Below are 26,559 nucleotides of genomic sequence, written 5' to 3' on the forward strand. Positions count from 1 at the left end.
TTGCTCTTAAAAAATTAAGAGTAAGACGGAAATGAGGAATTGTAATAGTACAAATTGGAAAGAGGAAAGGGGCCAATTATTGTATGTTGGCAGTCAGAGTCAAAGTCGATGGCCTGTGTATGTCACCTTTTCTTCTATTTCGATCAAGCTTGTTGGGAAATTTCCTTTCTCCTTTCCTGGACCTCATAATATTTTCTTTTTCCTTTTCTCTTATAAAGAAAGTTTCTGAGTCCAAAAATTTGTGCAAATCAATCCAAGTGATGAAGGCTGAATTTAAACTCAGCATAATCTCTCTGTAGTCTGCTTCTCCATGTAAGTGTCTTGCTTCTAACCACTTAATTTTGTTCTTAATTTTTGTGGAGATTTTTTGCATTAGAATTTATTACATAGGAGGGTTACTTGCATGTTTATGTTTGAATATGGCTGCTGCTTCTTCTACTATCTGTAACACCACCGTAGAAGTACAGATAAAGCATGATATGTTTGTTAGTTTCAGCATAATCTCTCTGTTTTGTTTTTCATTTTTACCTTATTTTGTGGAGAATTTTTGGTCCCAAGGAAGCACACTTGATTGTGGACACGTACCATTATAAAGCCAACAAAGCCCTTTGGATTTGCAGGTTATGAATATGGCTTCTTCTTCTTTTTCTCCTGATATCCTCTGGCCTCAAGAAAAGTATGATGTGTTTCTCAGTTTTAGAGGTGAGGACACCCGCAATACTTTTACCAGTCATCTTTATACTGCTTTCCGTGGCAAGAAAATCACGACCTACATAGATGAAAAACAACTTGAGCGAGGAGATCAAATTTCATCTGCCATAATCGAAGCAATCGAGCAATCGAAGGTTTCTGTCATCATTTTCTCACAAAACTATGCTTCTTCCACATGGTGCTTAGATGAACTTGTCCATATACTCCAATGTAAGCAAAACTATGGACAGTTGGTTATTCCCATTTTCTACGACGTCCATCCATCACATGTTAGGAGACAGGAGGCGAGTTATGCAGCTGCATTTGCTCAACTTGAACAACATTTTGAGAACAGCAAGGACAAGTTGCTGAAGTGGAAAGATGCTTTGAGTAAAGCAGCCGATCTATCTGGGTTTGATAATTCCGACAAAAAAAAGTAAATGTCTAACTTGTACTTCTACTTTAATTTGACTAATCAATTATATATGTGGAGAACCCTTCAAATGAAGTATGACCTGTGAAACCCATTTTGCATTATATTTCGGTGATCGGAGCTATTTATTTTTTAAGTTTCTATTCAAATATCATTTTTGCAAAAAATTAAATAGATAAAAGAAAATTATGATGACATCTAATTGTGATCAAATAGATAGGCGAACATAGTGATTTTGATAAACACTTGAAATGATGACTATTTAACCATATGGTTAAATGGTTTCCGATTTTTATAATTATTTACACAGATGGTCCTTGAATATAGATTTAGAAAATAGACAACTCCGATTATCAAAATTCAATGTGAAGTGGGTTCCACAAGACATATATATTCATATATATATATATATATGTCTAATAATTTAATTTGTCCTTCATATATGCCAGGACTGAGTCTGATCTAGTTCAGACAATTGTCAAAGATATTTCGACGAAATTGAATCGTCAATCGTCATGTGATTTAAAGGGTCTGGTTGGAATTGAAAAACACATTGAGGATATTGAATCGTTAATGTGCATTGAGGCACTAGATGTTCGCACTATTGGTATATGGGGCATGGGTGGCATTGGCAAGACCACCCTTGCTGATGCTGTATATAATAGACTCTCTTCTGAATTTGATGCTTGCTGTTTTCTTGCAAATGTTAGGGAAGAATCAGAGAAACATGGACTAAATTACTTGCGAAATGAACTTCTTGCTGTGTTACTAAAGGAAGAAAATATAAATGTAGGCACTCCATCTATAGGATCACCTTTTGTTAGAGACAGGCTTTGTCGTACAAAGGCCCTTGTTGTTCTTGATGATGTGAACAATTCAAGCCAATTAGAATCTTTAGTTGGAGATTGTAATCTTTCTAAGCAATTTTTGGGCACCGGAAGTAGAATAATTATAACAACAAGAAATAAGGGCCTGCTTAAGAAAAGAGTTGATGATGATAAGATATACGAGCTTAGGGGATTAAGTTTTAATGAAGCTCTTCGGCTCTTTCATTTGAAGGCTTTTGGAAATAACTCTACTACAATAGATTATACAGAGTTGTCAAGAATGGTGGTAGATTATGCTAATGGCCTTCCATTAGCTCTTAAAGTTTTGGGTTCTTCATTCCTTCATTGCAACAACAAAGAAGATTGGGAAAGTGAATTGAGTAAATTGAAAAAAGCTCCCAACCCAGAAATTCTAAGACTGCTGAGAATAAGTTATGAAGGATTAGATAAAGGCGAGAAGAAAATATTCCTGCATATTGCATGTTTATATAAAGGGGAGGATATAAATGATGCAAAAATAATGTTAGATTTATGCGGTTTCGTTGTGGTTTCAGGAATTAGAGTTCTCATTGATATGTCTCTCATATCAATAATAAATAACCGCCTACAAATGCATGATTTAGTACAAAAAATGGGTTGGGAAATTGTTCGCGAACAACATGAAGAAGAGCCTGGAGAACGCAGTATAATTTGGAGTCCTGAGGATGCCTATCATGTATTGAAAAATAAGACAGTAAGTGCCAAATGCCATGCCTGAATTGCTTGAATTTTGTTTAGAAAAAATCCCTAGGAAAAACATATTTTCAATAAACAAGTTAGATATGTCTACACAAATGTGGTTTGGAGTAAATTTGTTTGGTATATTGTATACTTGTTAATTTATATACACTTTGCTCTTGATTGTCAGGGGACTAAAAGAGTTGAAGCAATATTCCTAAACATGTCTAAGATTGAAGATCTATACTTGGGTCGTAAAGTCTTCAAAACGATGTATAATCTAAGATTGCTAAAATTGTATAATTATAATGATGAGTACGGCAAAGTGCATGTCTGTGATCAAGGTCTTCAGTCTCTTCCTGATGCCCTTAGATATCTCCATTGGGATGGATGCCCGTTGAAATCTTTGCCGTCAAAATTTTCTGCATGCAATCTTGTTGAGCTTCGTATGCGCGGTAGCCAAGTTGAGACACTTTGGAATAAAGGTCAGGTAAGATTAATGTTGTTTTTCAGTTTTTGTTACATTAAATGTAGTGTGGAGAGTAATTCATTTTAAGTTATTCCTTTACCATCTATCTTTAATTTGTTACAGAATATTAGGAACTTAAAGAAGATCGATCTTAGTGAATCCAGGCACCTGACTGAAGTCCCAGATTTATCTGAGTGTCAAAATATTGAGGAAATAGATCTTAGCTACTGTAGGAGTTTGGTTCAAATTCCTTCATATTTTGAACATCTTGACAAGCTTCAGAATCTGCTTCTGGTAGGTTGCTTGAATCTTAAACATCTTCCGGAGATACCAATCAATGTTGAAAGGTTAGAACTTAGTGGGACTGCAATAGAAGAATTGCCTTCATCAGTTTGGTCTCATGAAAAACTTCGTTTTTTGTATCTTACTTCCTGTAAAAAACTTAAGAATCTTCCAAGCAGCACTTGTAAGTTATATAAACTCAGAAGACTGTATCTAGAGAAGTGCTCATCCCTTGGCAAGGTTTCAGAGTTTCCAAGGAAAATAACAACTCTATATTGGCGTCAGACAGCAATAGAAGTATTGCCCTCATCAATATTCGATTGTCTATCTGGTCTTGTTTCAATTGATCTGGAGGATTGCAAAAGGCTTGAGAGTCTCTCATCCAACATTTGTAAGTTGAAATCTCTTTATAGTCTTTCTCTCAAAGGTTGCTCTAAATTTGAATGCTTTCCAGAAATCTCAGAGCCCATGGAACGTCTGACGGTTCTTGATTTAAGAGGGACAGCGGTTAGAGAGCTCTCCTCTTCGTCCATTGAAAATCTAATTGGTCCGGGGATATTATACCTGTATATGTGCAAAAACCTTAAGTCGATCCCAAGAAGCATCTTCAATTTAAACCTAATGAAATTGCCTCCCTTCCCTGACGGCCCCATTAGCTTATACCCATTAAAAAGAATAAATCTAAGTGGAAGCAAGATTGAGAGCTTACCTGCAAGCATCAAACTAGTTAGATGGGTGGAGTACATAGACCTAAGCAATTGCAAGAGCCTTCGATCTTTGCAATTGCAAGAGCTCCCATTGCTTCTAAAACATTTGGATGCACATGGCTGCACATCACTAGAGACAGTGTCCGGTTCTATAACTGCACTCACCCAAGGTTGGAATCAAGATGGACGTCCTGTTCATACTGAGAGATTTATATTTTCCAATTGCCTAAGATTGGATCAGAATTGGAGCAACATTTTAATGGCTGATCATGCACATATTATGTCAATGTTTCATGTATGTCTCTCTCGATCTCTCTCTCTCTCTCACACACACAGGCACACGCACACGACGTCACACACTTCTGTTAAGTTGATCTGCTCTCTAACAAATTTAAATTTTGGAGCAGTTGCTCTTTAATTTCTGACCAGTATAATAATCTTGACTTGTCCATCCGTGGTACAGAACTATCTTTCGGTTGGTATTTGTTGTTCTGGAAATGAAATTCCGAAGTGGTTCAGCTATCAAAGTGAGGGTTCCTCCATAAATACCAAGCTTCCTCCGCATTGGTTTGATACAAACTTCTTGGGTTTTTCTCTATGCGTTGTCATGGAATTCCACAATTATAATCCTCATGATGAGCGTGGTCTTGAATTCGAATGTAAATCCCATTTTATAACCAACAATGGTGAAACCCTTAAATTCAATAGTGAATTGTATAGTTTGGCTCTTGGAGAGAATAAAAACAGAATTCTCAATTCAGATCATGTGTTACTGTGGTATGACTGCCCTCTGTATCAGCTTAGGGAATTTAAAGGAGAACAGTTAAACACAAGATTACAAGAATATGGAGAAAAATGGCCCAAGACTTTTAACATTGTCACCGAGGCCACTTTTAACTTCTACCCTATACATAGGCGTCGTCAACTTGTCTACAAGGGGAACATAAAAAAGTGTGGGATATGCCTGTTGTATGCCCAAGATGTTAAAGAGAAAGTTGGTGTCACCGAAGAAGTTGCTCCAACGCCTTTGGATGAGGAAGCTTGAAAGTTCCAAATTTCAAAATGTGACTGCAACATTAGCTTATCCTTGAGGAAGTTTGACTCTAAGTGGAAGCATGATGGATGTATCAAGAATCAAACAGGTTTCCAAGAGCCTTCGATCTTTACCTGCTTCAAAAATTTGACGCACATGGATGCATGTCACGAGTGACAGTACTATCATGTCTGAGGACTGCACTCACACAAGGTCCGGATCAGTATCAAGTCCCTCATAAGGTCTGCACATCTCTCTCTCTCTCTCTCTCGCTCTCTCCTCCCAATCAGTTATCTATCTATACTATTAACTATTGATTAATGTCATTAGGATAAAAATTATCTCATGTTAATTACTGTTATTTTAAATATTTCCCTTACAAAATAAAACTAATTTGCTCTCTTTTTTTTTTTTTAATAAATAGTTGGCAGATTTTTTCAGGCTTCCACTTGATAGACCTGGAAGAATGATGAATCTTATAGATATCCATTGTACGTCTCTTCAATCCTGCTCGAGGCACAGGTTTTGCTTGATGATATCCATATTGCTTGTTTTTCTTTATAGCATGATTTTGTTAAGTTTTTTCGTCAGCCTTTGTAAAGGGTGAAACATGGTTTTGCATCTTTCTCTCTCTATATGCAGAATTGATCTCGCTGGAGGATTTGCTGCAAGCATGTTGTCTTTGGGAGAACTTTGACGTGTAGGTGGGACAACCTTCAATGTACTTATTTGAAAGCATGGACGGATTGTACGTAGGATAATAATGCAAAATATAAATGCTAGTCTACAGTACTTAGAAAAAATATTAAGAAATATATACCAATCTACATCAATAATATTGTTCAACAAGTTCTTGCTCTTACCATAATATCATCTTGTTCTATGTTTGCAGCCCAGTCATGCTTTGGAAGTTTGATAGTGGAGTCATGGTCGTCCAGAACAAGTCCCAAAGTGATAAAGAGGTATTCTTGTATTATTATAGGATGTTTCCTGTTTATAGAATCATATAATTGTTGTGATTAAACATATTTCTCTTTTCACTTTTTGAGTAGCAATGGTGGAATTAATGCAAATTGTTTCATGAAAACCTCTAGAGGATATGGAAGGATTCATTGATAGATTTACTACTTAAAATTGGTCTTAAATAAATTGAAAAGCTCTATAAAACTAACAATTGGTTCATAGAAATACTTAGAGATGGTAATGATATATATATATATATATATATATATATCTCTGCTTTTAGTGTTCCTAGAGGATACTTTTATTAAATATGCCGAATAGGCAGATTGCATCAATATATCTATGTAAATCTACACGTTTGCATATGTACCCCCATAACATGTGTGTTATGCACAGTGATGGATCCAGGATTCCTAATTTGGGAGTCAAGGTTAGGACACCTTCCTGCCCGACGAAATTTTTTAGGGACTATCACAGACTTGAGATTTATATGCAATAATAGAGCAGTTCTTCAGTCAGGGCCAACCCTATTTTATTATATACATATAAAGATCTATTTATTTTATTTTATTTTATTACATATATAATAATTAACAAATCTCTCTCTCTCTCTCTCTCTCTCTCTCTCTTCTATCACTGCAAGTCTGCAAGTTAAGCAAGACAACATGTTCTTGGCCTTCTGGCCAAAAAAAAAAGCAAGACAACAAGAATTGCTTTTGGGCGTTAGGCTAGGCATTTCATCGAACATCTTGGCTGCGAGGTGGTGGTCGAAGGCTGAAGGTGGGGGGTCCAACTCAGTTGCTTGGGCATGGTATTCTGGCGGGGGTCAATTGACCACCTTTGTCCCTCTGTAGATCCACCTCTGGTACTTCTGCACCCATTCTCTTCAAAAGCAAAATCTTAAGACACAACGGGTTTATTTCCAATGGGGCAAGGCACATGCTTACTAAATTTGAATCCTTAATAATGTTTAATAATTTACTATGAAAAAGGTAACTGGCTTGTATCACCCAAAAGAAGAAAAAGGTAACTGGCTTGTAATTTTATGGAACATACATTAATCACCACATCAATAGCAACTTGCAGGAAAATTGAAAATTGAAGTTTGAGACATGAACTTGCTTCACATACCACTTGAAAATAGGGCTGCGTTTGAGTCGACCTTGTGATTGACTTCTTTAATCCTTAACAAGCTTGAGAGCTTGAGCTCAAGCTTGTAGATCAGTACCCAATCTCACTTGGTTAAATTAATGCAAGCTAAAACTTGGCTTGGTTAGTCTAAAGAAGATCAAGCTTTTTGGGGTTAATTATATTTTCTTTTTGTAAATTTTAAAGAGATTTTTTTTTCTTCTTATTGACATATTTAGTTACGTGGAATTGGAATGAGAATGAATCATACACGAAATAAATCAAAATGAGAAGGAATTTGAATGAGACACTGTGTCGGGCCTGAAGGGGGGCACTGAGTGCGACCGCCTAGGGCCCACTTTCAAGGAGGCCCACAAATTTTTATATTATGTATATATTAATATATATATTAAAAAAAAAGTTGTTGGGTTTATTTATAATGTATTCGCTGCAATTAGGCTCTTCTACTTTCTTTGGGCTTAGGCCCCCCTTTGTAAAAAAAAAAAAAAAAACTAAGCCCTTTTAAGATATAAAGTTTGGGTTTTGCAACTTATTTTTCCTTGATTAATTATTAGTTGAAAGCCACCTTTTTGTTTCTTTCTATTTCCTTAATTTGTGTTTGGCCAACTTGTTTCATTTTTTCTTTGGCTTCTCACATAAATCAAAAGAGAAGCAAGCCAACATCCTCATCTGCATGGCAGTGAGTCCTTTTTGCCCTTGGGTTTACACCTCTTTCTTTTTTTCTTTTCTTTTTTTTTTCATCAAAAGTACATGTCTTCTTTTTCGAAAGTTGGATTCAAAGAGTATGTTTGCTTTGAATTGGCAAAGACGCATCTTTGCCTCTCCATATAGTCTTGTGGAAAGTTGGTTTTTTTTTTTTTTTTTTTTTTTCACTCTCTCAATCTTAAAGAAATTAGAGAGGTCTCATTGAGGCAAGAAGGTAATTAGTGTTTGAATGTGTGTTTTTCCCTTTTAATTTTTCTTTTATATTCCTATAAATTATTATTTTTTTCAATTATTTCTTGACGTTCAACCAAAAATTTCCTAATTGATTTCTTGATGTGATTGAAAATTTCCTAATTGATTTTTTGTCAATTGTGAATTGTTTTGCAAAAGATTTTATTAGGGACCCAATTTAGATTTCGCCTCTGTGCCTTCCAAAATCCAAAACCGGCCCTGCCCTGATGAGACATTCCCACTAAGTTGGTTACTAGTTTTCTAAAATTGAATGAGAATAAGGCTAATTACCAATATGTTAGTTACTCTTAAGGAATTGGAATCAAAGCCAGTTTGATCACTAAAATGCTCTTGTATAAAACATTTTATATTTTCTCAACCTTTCATTTTTGGTTAGATTGTCAACTACTTACTAATAATAATTGTATTTCACATGAGAAACATATTTTTTTTCCATGACATGAGAAAAATTATTGTATTAGTAACGTTTCATTTTTATAATAACTTGAAATACATAGTGCCAACAATTTATACAAAATATATTATTAAAAAATGCTTTTTTAATAAATATAAAAATAACTTATAGTTTTCAAAAAATATTCTTTTAGAACCATAACAGTTACTGGTATCATTGAAATTGTGGGTTATGAAGTACCTAATGCAATATTTTTACAAGATATTGATAAAATACTGACAAGTTTTTTTCTTCTACAATACTAAAGGGTACTTTTTTTTTTTTTTTATAAAATAATGATAGGTGCAATTATGGTACCATAAGAAGAAAAAATGTTATGGGTATTTGTGGGTATGTTTTTTATTCCCAAGTCCCTCCGATGGAATTTGATCCCTTGACTGTATAAGCTTCTTGATTTTATGTGGGACCATATGGATGCCGTGTTTCTCTTGATTTATTTTTGGAAGATACACTAGAATAGGGAGGAATGTGAATGACCCAATCCTTTCATGCCCGTTCCAAATAAGTAAACATGCGATAAATTATGTGTTGAGAGAAATCTCACATTGAAGATTTGAGGGCCTTGCTAGTGGCTTTAAGGATTTGGGCCCCTCCACCCATTGCCAATTGGTTTTGGGATAGATGCCTAGATTTCTTTATAGTATCAGAGCTAAGTTATCCACGTGATGCGCCTAACGACCACGTGCTCCCACGTTACCCACTATAAATTGTCCACGTGTTGGGCTTAAATGACGTCACATGTGCGGGGGCGTGTTGAGAGAAATCTCACATTGAAGATTTGAAGGCCTTGTTAGAGGCTTATAAGGATTTGGGCTCCTTCATCCATTGCTAATTGGTTTTGAGATGAATGCCTAAATTTCTTCATTATGTATTAAGATGACCATTACACCAATTCTACCTAAATAAAATGTGCTTTATTAGGTTCAGAACATATGCCTGCTATCCTTTTGATTTTTTCCATGTAAAACACAAGGATGATTTTTTACACCAAAGCTTTGCATCATGGAGAAATTTTTGATGGAAAGCAAACTAATCTGCTCAAGCCATTCTGTGAATGGTGAATACTCATCTTTTTATTTGTTTTTTGTTTGATAAGGAGGAAAAACACATTGGCCATGCAAGATTTTACAATTTATACTTTTTTTTGCATCTTTGATTATGAATTTGTCATTGTACATCAGAGACCATTTCAAATTGCATGAAATAGCAACTCACTACATTTGTCAAGTGTAGGTTTTTGCTAGAATTAAGACCCTTGTAACCAAGTCCAATGCTCTTCGAACTGGGATAAGTGCCGGTGATGCTGCCATCTAACTTTGGTATTGTGCCAGGCATGGCCAAGGAGCATCTTTTACTGCTGAAAGCAAGGGTACACTTTTGCACAACTTTCTTTACTGCTGAAAGCAAGGGTACACTTTTGCACAACTTTCTTGGACAATATTTGATATTGTTTTCACTATAAAAGTATCTATCAAAAGGTTTTTCTAATATCGTAAAGGTTTAAGTTAATCTTCAGTATTGTTGGCAGATTTGCTATGCAGCCCTGATGGGTTTCGCTTTTACATTAACCTTTTTCCTGAAATCCTTTTTCCTATAGATATATAAGAGTTTTGGTGTGTAGTCAGAAAACCTTGGATTTGAATTTATGTACATTGTTTAGTAGAGTAAGGTGGCATTTAAGTAAGGGTTGGTACTATTTTTAATTATATTGTAAGGGTCTTTTGTCAAACTTAGTTACCCTAACGGGTTGATTTTTTTATAAAGTATTTGAAGTGTGTTATGTCTGATCATGTGCGCATTTAAACACTCTGATCCAACCCGTATTCATTCAAACAAATGGCTTAACTCGTTTTAAGAAATTTTGGAAGTATAACATTCGAGGTACTAATATTATATTTTCAGAAATTCTTAAAACAGGTGCCACTATGGCGATCCCATTGGGATGTTACAATATAGATGAACTAACTAAGATTCATTCACAAATCATAAAATCAAATATAAAAATGCACAATTCATATTTGAAGACAGTAGGACCAAATTATATCATTTATATCAAAGATTTGTGGTAATTACAATTTGTATTTGAAAAAATCAACCAATTTAAAAAGAAAAAAAAAGGAATAAACGTCTAATTGATAAGAGATAGATCTAGTTCGACGACGGTGATCGCTGTCTCCCTTGCTCTGCTATAGTGGTTTTGCAAATCGAGAATGAGAGCGAGGGAGAGAGTGAGAAAGAATGAGGGAGGAGGTGGAGGGCTGCCGATCTTATCCGCCAGTGGTGAGGTGACAGAATGAAGGGGCTATCGACTGGCAAAGGGAGAAGGAAGCGGTGGCAGAGGGTTGGGTTGGGTTGCTGGTGGGGATGAGAAGTGGGTGGCTGCTATTTTTTATTTTTTATTTGTTAAGAAATACTGAATAATTAAGATGGCAAAAATAAATAATTCAAAAGAAAAATTTCAATTTTAATTGGGAAACATATTTTTTAGTTTAATGAAAATAGTTCAATTTATTTAATTTAAAATAAATGTTAGTGTTGTGTTGGGTACCGGTTGAAGTGAGTTTTTTTTTTTTATTAACTTGTATGTCTTTATTAGTCAATTTCCATCAGAATAGAATAGAAAAATTATATTTTTATTAAAGTGATGAGGATACTAATTAATAAAAAAGTTGGGGCCAAATAGCAGCACCCTAAATTATATCGAGTCTCTTGCTCTAATTTCAAGGTATCTGGTCTCAAGTCAGGTTTAGATCTTGATACAAACAAGTAATGTAAATTGACCTTCAAGGGCTTTAAAATTTAATTAAAATTAAATTAACTTGAACCTATACGTACCTAATATTTCTCAATACCCAAAATCATTTTTCCACTCACATCGTCACTCAACTCTCTATCAAAATATTCAAAACCCTAAAGACACTATAACACTCTCCATATTGTTGCAAACAAGTTTAATATTGACGAATGGATGGTTAAATTTTGGTTTGGGAGTTTTGAAATCGTAACATGTTCGGCATGTACACTAGACTCAAACATGTTATGAGTCGTTCGGAAACTAAGCACCTAACATAGTGTTGTCTGTTCGGCTATAGACTACTGAACACCTCTAAAAAATTTAGAAAAAAGGTGTTCGGTAGTTGCCAACTGTTGAACAAAATTGTAACTAATAATATTACTCAACATAATTTCACCCAAATTCATTCAAGGAATAAGAGTTTTATTATTTTGAGTACGACCCATACAAGATGGTGTATATCTCTTAATTACAATCCCTTGGTTCAAGGGAATAAATACCATTTGATTCCAATTGCAATGAAATCAACAATTCACTTTGTGAGTGTTTAGATTTCCAAAAGGTAAAAGACCCATTGAAATGAAGTTTATTTGTGATTGCGGTTGCACTCATATTTTAAGTTGCCTATGTACTCATTGCAGGATCAAATCACATGTTGTTCCATTGTTTTGGGAATTAAATGCATGAATGACCCATTTAAATGATTTGAATAATATTTTGGACAAGGTTTAGAGCCCTTGGGTTTGATTTGAGAAATTAATTCATGACTTTTGTGTATGGAATTAATTTCTTGAAAATTTGAACGGATTTGATTTGGTTGCGGTTTCACCTAAATTTTGGTAGGTTGCCTACATACTCACGACGAGATCAAACCATATGTAGTTCATTGAAGAATTTGACTTTGTTGGCTATGTGTCACTTAAAGGATAACTCCTAATACAGCTGTATATATTTATCTTAGATATTTATCTCTGTTCTCTTTATGATAATGATGTAAGCTTAGTCATACCTTTTAGGACTCTTGTATCTATGCTCTATATATTGGAATACAATGGACTCCACAAGTGTGATTGATTCTCTGATTTGTTTCATGGTATCAGAGCACTAGAGTCCAACGACAAACACTCTACTGCTTTCTAACTCTAGTTCATTCAATCTCAATTCTTTTTTTCTTTTCTCCTTATCATGTCGTCTTCTGCAGATAGCAATCATGTCTCACACTCTGCGCCCTCATCCATCTCCAGCCCAACTACTGTAACCGTGAAGCTTCATAAAAGTAACTATTCCATCTGGCTAGCCCAGATTCTCCCTCTAATTAAGAGCAGAGGACTCACTGCTTTTATTGATGGTTTTAGTCAATGTCCAAATGCTTTTCTAGTGGATCCTAAGACAGGCAAAGACACTGATGTCGTGAACCCTGCTTATGAAGAATGGATTTAAAAGGATCAACTAGTTCTTTCCTGGATCAATGGATCAATGAGTGAGAGCATGCTTGGTACCGTCACACGGCACAACTCTGCTCGTACAACTTGGGCATCTCTTCAAAGGAGGTTTGCTTCTAAGTCTCAAAATAAAATTATTCAACTTAGAGGAGAATTGTTGCGTACTTTGCGAGGTGATCTTTCTATAACTGAGTATTTGGATCGTATCAATTCTATTGCTGATAACCTATCTTTATGTGGTGCTACTGTGTCTGATCAAGATTTAGTTGCTACTATTATGCACAATGTTGGTCCTTTGTATGAAAATACAGTTAGTGCAGCTCAGGCTCGGGACAGTCCTATCACTTATGATGATTTGGAGGCACTCCTTCTCAGTGCCGAACGTCGACTACATGCTATTCATACTCCAGTCACTGACCTTGGGGTCTCTGCTATGGTTGCCTCTCGCAACACTCGTGGTGGCTTCAAAACTCGTGCTTTTCCGTTTGGTCATCGTGGTGGTCGTGGTCCGTCGCGTGGTCGAGGCCGTGGCTCTGGCTTTTCTAGTTTTAATTTTTCAGGTAACACCTCGGGTAATGCAGGTGGTGTTCCTGCTTCTCAGAAGTCTGGAAGCTCTACTGGTAGTATACTTGGTTCCTACCAAGGACATAATTCTCATGGTAACAATCACTCCTCTGCTGGATTTTTTTCTCATACGGGAAACCGTATTCAATGTCAAATATGTGGTCGAAATGGGCACTCTGCCCTTGATTGCTATAACAGAATGAATAGTGCCTATGAGGGACGTATTCCCACTCCACAACTCACAGCCATGGCAGCCCAAACCTCTTCTACTGGCACTACTTCTTGGCTTACTGATACTGGAGCCAATGCTCATATTACCACTGAGATGGGTAATTTAATCAATCCTCGAGAGTATCTTGGTGGGGATAATGTTAATGGCGTTCTTGGTGGCTCAGGTTTGAATATCAAACATATTGGTCATTCCTCTTTCACTCTTCCACATCGTTCTTTCTCTCTCTCTAATATTCTTCATTGTCCATCTGCATCAACCAATATTCTTTATGTTAATCAATTTTCCAAAGATAATCATTGTTATTTTACTTTCTTTCCTGATTTCTTTCGTGTGCAGGATTTAGGGACGGGGAAGATTCTTTTCCAAGGCAGGAGTGACAATGGTCTCTACCCATTCCCTATTCCGATCGGTTCTTCTTCTCTTAGTGGTCGAGTTGCATGTTTAGGTGTTCGTGCGCCTTGTGAACTTTGGCACTCACGGCTTGGTCACCCGTCTTCGCCAATTTTCAAGTCTTTAGTTGCTCATAATAAATTGCCAATTTCTGGCTCTCTTAAGTTGTCATTTTGTCAGTCTTGTCCTTTGGGCAAAAGTGTTAAACTTCCTTTTGAATTATCTTCTAGTATTTTCAAATTTCCTTTACAATTAATCCATTCCGATGTATGGAGTTCCCCATGTTATTCAATTTCCGGCTTTAAGTACTATGTTCTTTTTGTGGATGACTATTCTCGATATTCATGGATATATCCAATGCATTTAAAATCTGAAGTCTTTAATCATTTTGTTAAATTTAAAAATTTGGTAGAAAACATGTTTTCAAGCACAATCAAAGCTTTTCAATCAGATGGTGGTGGAGAGTACAAAAATAAACAATTTTCAGAATTTTTTACTCATCATGGGATTCAACATCGATTTTCATGTCCCCATCATCCAGAACAAAATGGACTGGCCGAGCGTAAACATCGACACATAGTGGATACTGGTCTTACGCTTATGGCTCATGCCAACATGCCCAGCTCTTATTGGGCTGAAGCTTTACACACGGCAGTTTATCTAATTAATAGATTACCTACACGTGTTCTTAGTCACATTTCTCCTTTTGAAAGAATTTTTAACAAGTCTCCAAATTATTCATTTTTTAAGGTCTTTGGTTGTAGTTGTTTTCCATATTTGCGTCCCTACAACACTCATAAATTGCAATTTCGGTCCATTAGATGTGTGTTTCTCGGTTACTCCTTAAATCAATTGGGATATAGGTGTCTTGACTTATCTACTGGCATAATATTTTTATCTCGTCATGTTGTGTTTGATGAGCAGAGTTTTCCGTTTCGAGAGACCATTGGCGCTACTACTACGAGGGTGTCTTCTCCATCCTCAAATCTGCAAGCATCTAGTCCACCATTAACAGTTTTTGCACCATCCTCCACTACTGCTGGACCTCTGCCCTCCGTTACTCCTGTTCCAACTCCGCAATCTCCAGTCTCTCCAGTTGCCACTTCAAATCCAGTGTCTACCTTGCCCCATTCACCTTTACCACCTTTACCACCTTTACCACTGCCTGTTACTACGATACTAGTTAGCCCTACCACTGCTCAGTCACGCAGTGCTCCCTCATCTCCAACTCGTACCTTGTCTCCTCCAGTAAGTCGGTCTGCCCCTTCTTCTCCACCTTCATCTTCACTTATTGCACCATTAGCATTACTTCCACCTCCATCCTCTCAAGTAAGTTCTCTCAATACTCACTCAATGGTAACACGAGGCAAGGATGGTATTATTAAGCCCAACTCCAAATATTCTCTGCATGTGGCCTTTAATTCCACTAATGATGAGCCTTCTTGTTTTAGTCAGGCAAATAAACAGGAGTGTTGGCGGCGTGCAATGGCTGATGAATTTCAAGCATTACAAATGGCTGGTACATGGATATTGGTTCCACCGAATTCTACCATGAATATTTTACCCAATAAATGGGTTTTTCGTATTAAACGCAAGTCGGATGGCTCCATTGAGCGGTTTAAGGCCCGCCTTGTGGCTAATGGTTTCCACCAGCAAGAGGGACTTGATTATGGCGAAACTTTCAGCCCCGTTGTCAACCATTCCACCATTCGTCTCATTTTGGCTTTATCAGTTCAGTTCAATTGGCCTGTTCGGCAACTAGATGTCCAAAATGCATTCTTGCATGGCTTTGTGTCTGAAGATGTGTATATGAGGCAGCCCATTGGATTTGTTGATCCTCAACATCCTAAATATGTTTGCAAACTTCGCCGATCTCTCTACGGGCTTAAGCAAGCACCTAGGGCCTGGTTCAACTGTTTTTCTTCTCATTTAGAAGATTTGGGGTTCACAGCTTCCATGTCTGATTACTCTCTCTTTACTTATCATAGTGGATCAGTCCATATTTTTCTCTTAATTTATGTGGACGATATTCTTATTACAGGTACAAGTCAATCTCATATTACTAATTTAATCTCTACATTGGGGTCCTTGTTTATGATGAAAGATCTTGACCTAGTTCATTTTTTTCTTGGCATGGAAATCCACCGTTCTTCACAAGGTTTGCATTTAAATCAATCCAAGTATGTGCTTGATCTTCTTCGGCGTACAAATATGCTGGATGCTAAACCCGTCTCCACTCCAGTGGTTAGTGGCCGTCGCCTTAGTGCATCTGATGGTGATCCTCTATCTGATTACACTCAATATCGTAGTGTGGTGGGAGCTCTCCAATATCTTACTCTTACCCGTCCAGAAATTGCTTTTGCTGTGCATCAAGTTTGCCAATTCATGCATCAACCAACCACTACTCACTGGGCTGCTGTCAAAAGAATCCTTCGCTATCTCAAGCATACTCATTCTCATGGTTTAACTTATACTCCTGGTTCTCTGCAACTTACAGCTTATTCTAATGCGGATTATGCAGGTGATCCTGATGATCGCCGTTCCACAGGAGGGTACTGTATTTATTTAGGCTCCAACTTAATTTCATGGAGCTCTAAGAAGCAGAATGGGGTTTCCAGGTCAAGTACAGAGGCCAAGTATCGGCAACTAGCGCACACAGCGGCTACTCTGTCATGGTTTCGTTTCCTGTTTCGAGATTTGCAAATTTTTCTTTCCTGCCCGGTTCTATGGTGTGATAATATCAATGTTCTTGCTTTGGCTTCTAATCCTGTATTCCATACACGTACTAGACATGTTGAGGTCGACTACCACTACGTTCGGGAAAAGGTTGTTCGTAAGGAACTTCAAGTATGTTATGTTTCCTCCCATGAGCAGCTTGCAGACATCTTCACAAAGGGGTTGTCCACTGCTCGTTTTCTTTCTCTTCGCTACAAGCTTCCAGTGCGCTCTCGCATTCTCAGCTTGCGGGGGTGTAAAGGATAACTCCTAATACAGCTGTCACTACAAGAAAAACCTTAATATATATCAGTGATAAACCGATATCTATTTAGGTTTCCAACCGATATATTGAGTGCTGATATCTATTCTCCCATATTACATATCGGTTATACACTGATGTCTATACTATATTAGATATCGTATTTGTTTGATAATTTGATATGATATACCACCATCGTTATCAGATATTATTCATTTCTGATATCTTAAAAACTGCATTCCGATATGTAAGATACTTATGATATCATTAGTAATTTTGAAACCGATATAAAAAATGTATTCAATATCGTCTTGGTACTTAAAATCAGATATAAAATGAGTATAGCATATCGGTTTTGTAATTAAAATTGGATATAAATGGTGTATCACATATCGATTTGGTACTTAAAATCTGATATAAAAGGTGTATAACATATCGGTTTTGTAATTAAAATTGGATATAAAAAGTGTATAACATATCGATTTTGTACTTAAAATCGGATATAAAAGGTGTATAACATATCGGTTTGGTACTTGAAATCTGATATAAAAGCATCCTTTAGATATCAGTTTTTTGTTTTTTAAATGATGTTGAAACATCATTCCTTATCGTTGCATTTTTACATAATCTGATATGCAATAGGCTTCTGATATTGATAAAAATTAATTGGTAAATATGCATCCACGCAACAATTACTAAGCTTCTAAAGTAATCCAACTTAAATTCTTCCATTCATATAAATAAATCCAACATCCAAACTCAGTAATAAAGTTAACAAAATAAGATTACAAATCCATATAAAAATATGGATAGCCCTCATCATGTATACCTCAAAATCACTTGCCTATCTCCATAACCTTCACAAAATCCATCTCTAGCTAGCTAGATCCTAATTAAACACATGCCAACATGTACAAAAATAATGAAGGCATGACAGTGCAATTCAGCTAGGCATAAATTCTACCTATACAAAAGATTTGAATGTGAACTAGCTAGTATATATCTTCATATCTACAACAGAATGCTCAAAAAGGTACCAAAAACATGCATGTTAGTCTAAATAAAATTCATGGAAACATAATCTCCCCATTCAACCCGGACTTCATCTATTTGTTCATGTGTGTAACTGCTCCTCTTGTTCTTCAGGTGACTCCACTGAAAACAAGAAAGAAAAGTGCATTAATTAATAAGATTGCAGCAAGGATCCCAAAGTATTGAAAAGTGCATTCAGCAAGGATCCCAAAGGGCATTAAGAAAATATAGGCCAAAAGCATTAATAAGATTGCATCAAGTATTGAATTTAGATGGCTGCACATATATATGATTTAGATGGCTTTCAGATGGCCTACATTTCTTGCATTCAGCAAGGGCTTTCAAATGGCTGGACATATATATGATTCAAAAAATGGATCATGCAAGTATAAATGAGTAGTCACAGTATCAGTCTAGAGTTCAGCAATAATGCAAGTTAAAAATAATGGAAATAGAAGAGAAATGCAGACCATCAACCCAAACACACTCTTTAATGCACACAGCACCAACCCAAACACACATACACAGAAAAAATTAAAAAGATGCAAAGCCAGAAAACAAAGTCTTAAAAACCAGCAACAAACTAGTATCCTAGCTAGGCCATCCCTTCCTTTTGTAATTCCCTTTTACAAGTTTCCTAAGTTAGAACTGTACAAAGGATAGCAAAATATACCAGTCAACTGCCCCAATAGGAGTAAGTATTCTAACCTACGACTCATATGCAAGGGTTGTGTCCTCAACTATTTCCTTCATGTACCTCATGACATAATATCCACATTCAACACCACCCGGTTGTTTAGGACACTACAGACAAGCAAAGGAAATTACATAGAGTTATACTTAATTAAATTAGTCCAATGTGTAAGACATAAGAAACTTAAAGACTTAAGTAATACATAGACACTTACATAGAGATGCTTCCAAGTTGGTGATTTCGGCCCTTTCCTTCCCGTAACCCCATTAAATTGTCTAATAGCACTAGTTTAGACAAAATATCAATTTAAGTTATATATCACAATTTAATATACAATCCATATTATGTAAGATGGTACATATTAATATACAATCCATATATATATATATATATATATATATATATATACTCATGAATGGTTCAGAAATAACTGTATTGATATGAAAGAGCAAGATACCTTTATCTAGTTTATCCCACAAATAACAATATAGGAAACACGAGTAATTTGTGCCACTTACACTTTTTTAAACCCATAAGGGCTTTAATTTCCAGCAAAAGAGAACTTATAAATGCACCAATGTTCCACATATACTCCTCTGTAAATCTTACCTGAAAAGAAAGAATAGTGATGAGAATAGATAGGACTCTATTTGTAATATTGTCTAACATTTGTCTCTCTACACGCCCAAAATAGGTATATACATACACGTGGTCCAATGGTTGTGTAGCACAATATGGATGAAAAATTTGGTTTACTACTTCCAAATGAGGTATAGGTTCACTAGAGGTGCATGCATGATTTGTACTTTTCTCTTCCTTCATATCCGACATACCAATACAGTTGAAGTGGTTAGTTTCATTGGAGAGCTATTAATTAGTCCAAAGGTTCTGTTGTAACATCAATCTAATCTAATATAACATATAATGCGTGAGTTTAGAACAATCTCACTCACCAATGTATGGATAACAACAATTTTTGAGTATCTTATTTACTAAAAGAAATAAGTAAAAAATAGGGTCCATAGAAAAGGTAAATAAGATTTACTTATTGTTCATATATCTCTGAACTCTTGTAGTTTTGATATTTCAAATCCTACATACCAAGTCATTAATTTCAAACATCAAATTCAATCTTTTTTAAAGATTTCAATTCCAGCCTTATGAGAAACAATTGTTAGCAAGCTGATATATAGTTCTGTATATATATACATACAATGTCACTTTCATTTTCTGATAGTTCTAATATTAATTTTAAGCATGCAAAATGGTATTTTTCTTTTCTTTTTCCTTAGTAACCAATCTAACAATTTCAGTAAAACCCAAATGGTTGTTGTATCATATTAGAATCGGAGAATCACAACCTATTGAAAAGGCTAGGAATCAAAAGTTTATAGTTATCCTAAATATTAAGCCTACACTAAGATTTAAAAGCAAATGAGTAATGAAAAAGATAATTCTGCACCCAATAACAAACAAATAAACCAAATTATTGACCACAACATAGTCCTCACAGTACAACATATTCACCAAACAAAACGAATTAAAAGAAAACACACAGACAGAGATAGGCACAGAGTCTAATGCAAGATTCCTGTGTTGAAGTTTCGCAATTAGCACAATTTCATTTCTAAATTGGGACTTTACCTTACAAACAAAGCCAGAACCACCTCCTCCAAGTTTGTTGGCCAGAGAGAAGTTGTCTGTTGCAGCTATTGTTGCACTCAGATGGAAAAATTGCAAATCTGGGTGTCCACTAGTGTCCTCTAGCTCATCTGCCACAATAGACTAAATGCATGCAATCAATTAAATGAAAGTATTGTCTGCACCATTTTCTTCTCACTCACCTGAGAAAATTGACAATATAATGATAAAAATTAATTACAAACACTAATGGACCAAATAAATTGTCTCTCCTTCATGGAATTTATTTTCACTAGCGATGAAACTCTCATACCTTTTGTCTTTCTCTGTTTCATAAGCCACCAATAGGCAAACATGATGATGAAAAATAGTGCTAGCAAACCAGACAGAAGTAGAATAGCAAGCATTCCCCTCCTTCTGAAGAAGCCTCATGATTTTTTGGTATTCTCAGCTGCAAGTGAGAGTGAAAAAAGAAAAAAGGAACACCATGACAAGGAGAACTTACATGTAAACCAGAACCAGTAAATTTCACCAATTCTACAAATGTTGTGAGTGAGCCTCTGAAATTTGAAGGGAAATTAAAAAGAAACCAAGTGTGTCTCCATCAATCTCTTGGTGTCCAAACAAATCTGCAATCAACCACGATCATCAACACCAAACAAATTTCTCAAAAAATAAAAAAAATAAAAAAAATAAAAAACATAAAGCATTGAAAAGCGTAAGAAAAATAAAACATAAAGTTTGAAAAATAATCTGCCAGGGCAAAAGTTCCTTCAGAATAGCATACAAACAAATATTACATAGCAATATCCCAACCAAACCCCAACTCATGATAACAAGGCACCAAATAGATAACATAGCAATCTATAGATAATAAAGTCAATCATGATTTAGCATGTGCATATAAACAACTTATGCATAAGAGAGGAAAAAAAAAACCAATATAACCAACAGATTTAACATCCAATCACTATCTCCCCTAATTTAATCACTATCTATTTATCAGGCAAAAATCCAATAAAAACAATAGAAACAGAGCCAATAAAAAGTTTCAAAGTATTCAAAATTATTAAAAGTTTTATAATTCTGAATACTTTGAAATGCCTTAGGAAATCTGTGGCTACCCATATGCAATTTTTTCTATACAAAGCCACTGAACGCATATGCCCAAGTGGATTATGTTAAGGAAGAAACTTAGAATGATATAGGACCAACAAATGGAGGAAGTACTCACCCAAGAAAGTAAATATCTGCTTGTTCATTTGTACAAAATCTGAGATATTGGAGAAATTTAGCATCAAAATCACTAAATCAAAATGTAACTTGGAAACCCTAACAGAGAACATAGAAATCGAAACCCTACATCCTTAATCCCAAAACAGAAACCCAAATTAAAAATTACTTAAATCCCTAAACAGAAACCCAAATTAAAAATTACCGAAATCCCTAAACAGAAACCTAAATTAAAAATTACCTTAGATTGGCGATGGGTGACTAGGTGAGAGTCGGGACGGACGATGGGTTATAAATAGAGAGGATGGTGGTGAGACAGAGAGATGGAGGCCACGATGAGATAGAGAGAGGATGGTGGTGAGACGGAGGGAGGGAGACGACGGTGATGGCGATAGCGATGGCGTCGGCGACGGCGACTGCATGAGACAGAGAGATGGATGAGACGAGAGAGGATGCGGCGAGAGAGAGCAATGGCGACGGCGACGGCGACGGGGAGAGATCTGGCAGCGACGGTGAGAGAGCTGGCGACGATGGCGAGAGAGAGAGAGCTAGAGGCTGAGGGTCGAGGGAGGCGTGCGATGCGAGTGTGAGGGAATGTGTGTGTTTGATCGAGAGGCCAGTGAGGGATATCGTGACTTGGGTTAGGAAACTCAGCCAAATTTTTAAGTTGGGGGAAACGTGTTTTTTAAGGTGAAATATAGTTATCAGTTATGATTTTTACATATCAGTTTTATCTATTTGTTAATCAAAAATGTAAAATTAAGATATCGAAAAAAAATAGTGATATGTTAATGAATTAAGACATCGTTTAAAAAATTAACTGATATATAAAAATTTATAATATCGGTTTATATAAAAACTGATATTAAAATAGTGATATGTATTAAGGTTTTTCTTGTAGTGTGTATATATTTATCTTAGATATTTATCTCTGTTCTCTTTATGATAATGATGTAAGCTTAGTCATACCTTTTAGGACTCTTGTATCTATGCTCTATATATTGGAATACAATGGACTCCACAAGTGTGATTGATTCTCTGATTTGTTTCATCACTTTGGAGTTGAATTTAGGATTTGAACTTGAGAGATTTGGTTTTGTATCAATTTGAGATAAATGGTTTTGTACCATTTGAGAGTTGTGTTTGAGATTTGGAATGAAAGAAAATGTGCCTACTAATTATTTTGTATCAATTATTTATTAATTGATATATTTTAGTTTTAATGGGCGAATATTTGAGAGGGAGGTCCATTGGACTTTGTTTGATTTTTATACCAATTATTTGCTAATTAGTACCATCTATTAATGGGCATATTATTTTGAGGACCAGCCCATCAAATTAAATTTGCATCGTCTGTCACTTATCATATCCTTCTTCATTGCTTTGTATTGCAAGCAAACTTGTATTCCAAATTGAGGCTGACTTTCTTTTCTTCCCACGGGCCCAATTGATAGGATTTTGGAGATAGAGTTTGCAGCCTAATATTGGCCTTGATAAACAACAGGGTGGAGACTGGAGAGCAATCACTGCCGCGAACCGTGCATTTGTGTTTGGGATTAGACTGCAAGTTGGAGAATCAATTGTGAGACTCTGATTTATCAGCCTTCCATTCCTCATTGATCTTTTCTTGTGAGCCCAGCTAAGGGAGAAAAGATTGAAACTAGGCATGTAGGCTTGCGTGAGCCTAGATTGCTCCATCCCTTCTTGTATCAAGAGAAAACAGCAAGAGGTAATTTTTGTCTTCTACCTCTTTCTCTTATCTTTTCCCTTCCACTTGGCTTTGATGTTGGCAACAAAGAATAGAAGTACGTACGTCTTGGAGATGCTTCTGCCACGGTCTATGACTTATGAACCAAGTTGGCTTAATTATTTGAAACGTTTGAAACAACTCATATGCAGCACCTACACTTTCTTTTGTATGCCTTTGCTGCATTTTAATTGAATAAAACCACATCTTAACAACTTGAAGTCCTTCTTTGCAAGCCCACTGCACTATTCTTTCTTAAGAGCAAGTGAGTTGCATTGAGTTGCATGAAGCCCGCATATATTGTACGTTGCTTTCATTATAATTCTTTGGGTCATTTAGATATTAGCCCATTAAATTAAATATTTTAAGAGTCTAACACTATTACTTTTTTTTTTAACAGCTAAATCCCATATTTAAAATCATGCTCCACGTAGGATAACAATATTCCATTAATTCCCTACTATTTACAAATTACGCCATTATGTAATTAATGTTTGTTTAAATTGTGTATATTAATTAAGACACCTTTTATGGTGTGATATATATCTTCTCATTTGATAAAATATATATATATATATATGAGGAGCGCTCTAAAACTAACTAGTTAACAAGTTAATACGAAACTAACCATGTTTTTGGGACCACCACATAACTAATCTCATAATTCAAACCGTCAATTGTTTAGGTTATACTTCAAAAATCATCATTACAAAAAATCAATTAAATCGGAAATCATTTAGTCATCTAATTGAGATCAAATAAATAAACGATCAGTGTTTTCGATAAATGCATATAAATAGTTGTTGTTATAATCAAATGACTAAATGATTTCCGAATTTAGAGATTTTTTACAGGGATGATCTTTGAAATAGGGTCTAAAAAATAAACGGTTCGGATTTTGAGATTACATTGTGCGGTGGGCCCAACATGGTGGTTAGCTTTGTATTAACTTACTAACTAATTAGTTTTAGAGCATTATTGTATATATATATATATATATATATATATATATCCCTTCTTCAAACCATGATTGAGTAGCTCAAATAAAGAACCTACAATTTAGAATTGTTTGTAGGTTCATTATATTGATTTGTTAGTGTAGGTGATTTGTTTCATGTAGGGTTTTTAATTGTTGTAAGTTACTTATTTGATTATAAGAATGTATGTAGGTTCATTATATATATATTTTTTGGTGTAGGTAATATAATTATTATGTAGGTTCATTAGTACACATATTAATTCTTATAACGACAATGCATGTATAGAAATTAATGGATATGTGAGTAGTATAATTTTTTGGTGTTTGTGTGTTGATGTATAGATGTAGTAGAATTTTATGTGCAGGTTGTTTAATAGCTTATGAAAAATAAAAAAAAAAACATAAAAAAAATAAAAGAAATATGAATTATGAGCATTAAAAGCACCATTATTTAAGTACCATCAATAACAATTACTAAGGAAAAAGTCAAATAATGAAAAAAAAGACGTCTGACATGATGTTGAGGGCATAAAAGAGATTTAAAATATATAAATTTTAAAAAATGCTGACTATGAAATTAATAATGGAAAGATAGTCATTTGTCAACTAGTCAAAGGGCTTAAGGCCCCGTTTGGAATTGCGATGGAGGACTTAAAAGCTGATGTGGATGACAATTCTCAATCACCTACAGCAGTTTTGGTGTTTGGTAAAAAAATAAAAAAAATGTTTTTTCTCACAATTCTCAACTTCCCACAGCAAAAACAGAAAATAGGTTTCTAGGTGCTTTTGAAAGCTGCAATGACTCACAACAATAATGAATATTTTATTCTACCCATAATACCCTCATTGATTTCTATAATTTTTATTTGTTTATTTTAAATTAAAAAATATGTCCATTGTTAGTTATATTTTATATTGTGATAATTAATTATGATATTTTATTTATACGATTAAAATTATAATATACCGAAAAAAATAATAGGCATACTTATTTAATAATATTGTTCTTAGAAAAATTAATGCTAATAAAAATTTGTAGTCAAAAATTTCAAAAACAAGTAAAAAAAACATTTTATTTTTACCAAACAAATAAGTGAAATGCATTTTCAGCATCATGTCCATTTTAGTAATTATACATAGTCACAACATTTTTATATTAATATTTATCAAACACTTTGATACTGTTTTTTGCACTCACAGCATTTTTGAAAACATAGTTTACCAAACACTTTGATACTGTTTTACTTCTAGCTGTTTTTTCTCACAGCAATACCAAATTGGCCCTAACTTATAAAAAATGAAAGACACAGGTTTTAATTGGAGAAATAATATTTTGAAGGGGATTTCTTAAATTAACTATAATTTTTTTTTTTTTGACCTTTCACGTGAAGCATCAGAGAGCAATAACAGCTCTTCCTTCTTTTCTTTTGTTTCTATGGTGTTGAAACACCAAAAAGACTTGTTTGGGGGAGGGGGGCGGGAGGAGACCTGAACCCCAACTAGTTGAAGCCGCTACTTGATTCAGAGGAGGGAGGGTACGTTCAGCAAGAACCCCCAAATTGAAGCCGCTACTCAGAACGCCATTGGAACTTGAGATATAGAGGGACAGCTACCTGTTGTTTCTTTTCGGCGACTGCACGACACTTGCTCTCTACACCTCTCCTTCCTTAGCCTCTCGATGCTTCCTTCTTTGAGAAGTTTAAGTGATGAGAACATATGGAGATAAAATATAATTCTCTCCATTTAAAGTTAAACTCATTTGATAAGAAATAATTAAGCTTCAACACTCATTTTCCAATTTATTTTCATTTGAAATATATGTCGCACATGGTATATGGGGACCCTATTTCCACCTCATCTTTTTTTTTTTTGAATTTTTTTTTACAGTTCAACACCAACCGAACATCCTTCTACCCATTCGGTTATGCACCTCCGAACATCTTTCTACCCGTTTGGTTGTTTGTCGCCGAATATCTTTATACTTGTTTAGTTAACCAGTGCCGAACAAAATTCAAAATTCAAAAAAAAAAAAAATTCAAAACTCTTTCTTTTGTGTTTAAGTTAAAACATTAAACACTTAGGATTCATACTATTACAGTCCAAAAATAACTTTTTTGATGTAGAGGCAATGGGTAGTGGTGTTGGGTGGTGGG

General features: G+C 35.2%; 1 protein-coding gene across 14 annotated transcripts; it reads left to right on the forward strand.

Moving 5' to 3' along the window:
• The first annotated feature begins 26 nt into the window (after positions 1–26).
• On the forward strand, positions 27–23,303 carry LOC147291479 (disease resistance-like protein DSC1). Of its 14 annotated transcripts, XM_086236354.1 has the most exons (12): positions 27–117; positions 219–312; positions 621–1,126; positions 1,573–2,683; positions 2,858–3,157; positions 3,260–4,420; positions 4,589–5,400; positions 5,583–5,680; positions 5,801–5,862; positions 6,051–6,120; positions 9,915–10,050; positions 12,677–12,834. In XM_086236354.1, the coding sequence occupies exons 3-7, from the start codon at positions 624–626 to the stop codon at positions 5,168–5,170; spliced, it is 3,657 nt and encodes a 1,218-aa protein (XP_086092480.1). In that variant the 5' UTR covers positions 27–117; positions 219–312; positions 621–623; the 3' UTR covers positions 5,171–5,400; positions 5,583–5,680; positions 5,801–5,862; positions 6,051–6,120; positions 9,915–10,050; positions 12,677–12,834. The 14 variants fall into 14 exon arrangements, with proteins under 14 accessions (XP_086092480.1, XP_086092475.1, XP_086092481.1 ...); XM_086236349.1 differs by lacking the exon at positions 12,677–12,834 and adding an exon at positions 23,185–23,303 and having other exon boundaries at positions 56–312; XM_086236355.1 differs by having other exon boundaries at positions 56–312; positions 5,801–5,858.
• The last annotated feature ends 3,256 nt before the right edge of the window (positions 23,304–26,559 follow it).

This window comes from Dryas octopetala, chromosome 3 (genome assembly GCF_963921425.1).
Source record: "Dryas octopetala chromosome 3, drDryOcto1.1, whole genome shotgun sequence".
Lineage (NCBI taxonomy): Eukaryota > Viridiplantae > Streptophyta > Magnoliopsida > Rosales > Rosaceae > Dryas > Dryas octopetala.

Coding starts and splice junctions, on each gene's coding strand:
- LOC147291479 (XM_086236354.1), top strand. CDS start 624: ATGAATATGGCTTCTTCTTCTTTTTCTCCTGATATCCTCTGGCCTCAA. Junction 1,127..1,572: donor GATAATTCCGACAAAAAAAA/GTAAATGTCTAA, acceptor CATATATGCCAG/GACTGAGTCTGATCTAGTTC. Junction 3,158..3,259: donor CACTTTGGAATAAAGGTCAG/GTAAGATTAATG, acceptor AATTTGTTACAG/AATATTAGGAACTTAAAGAA.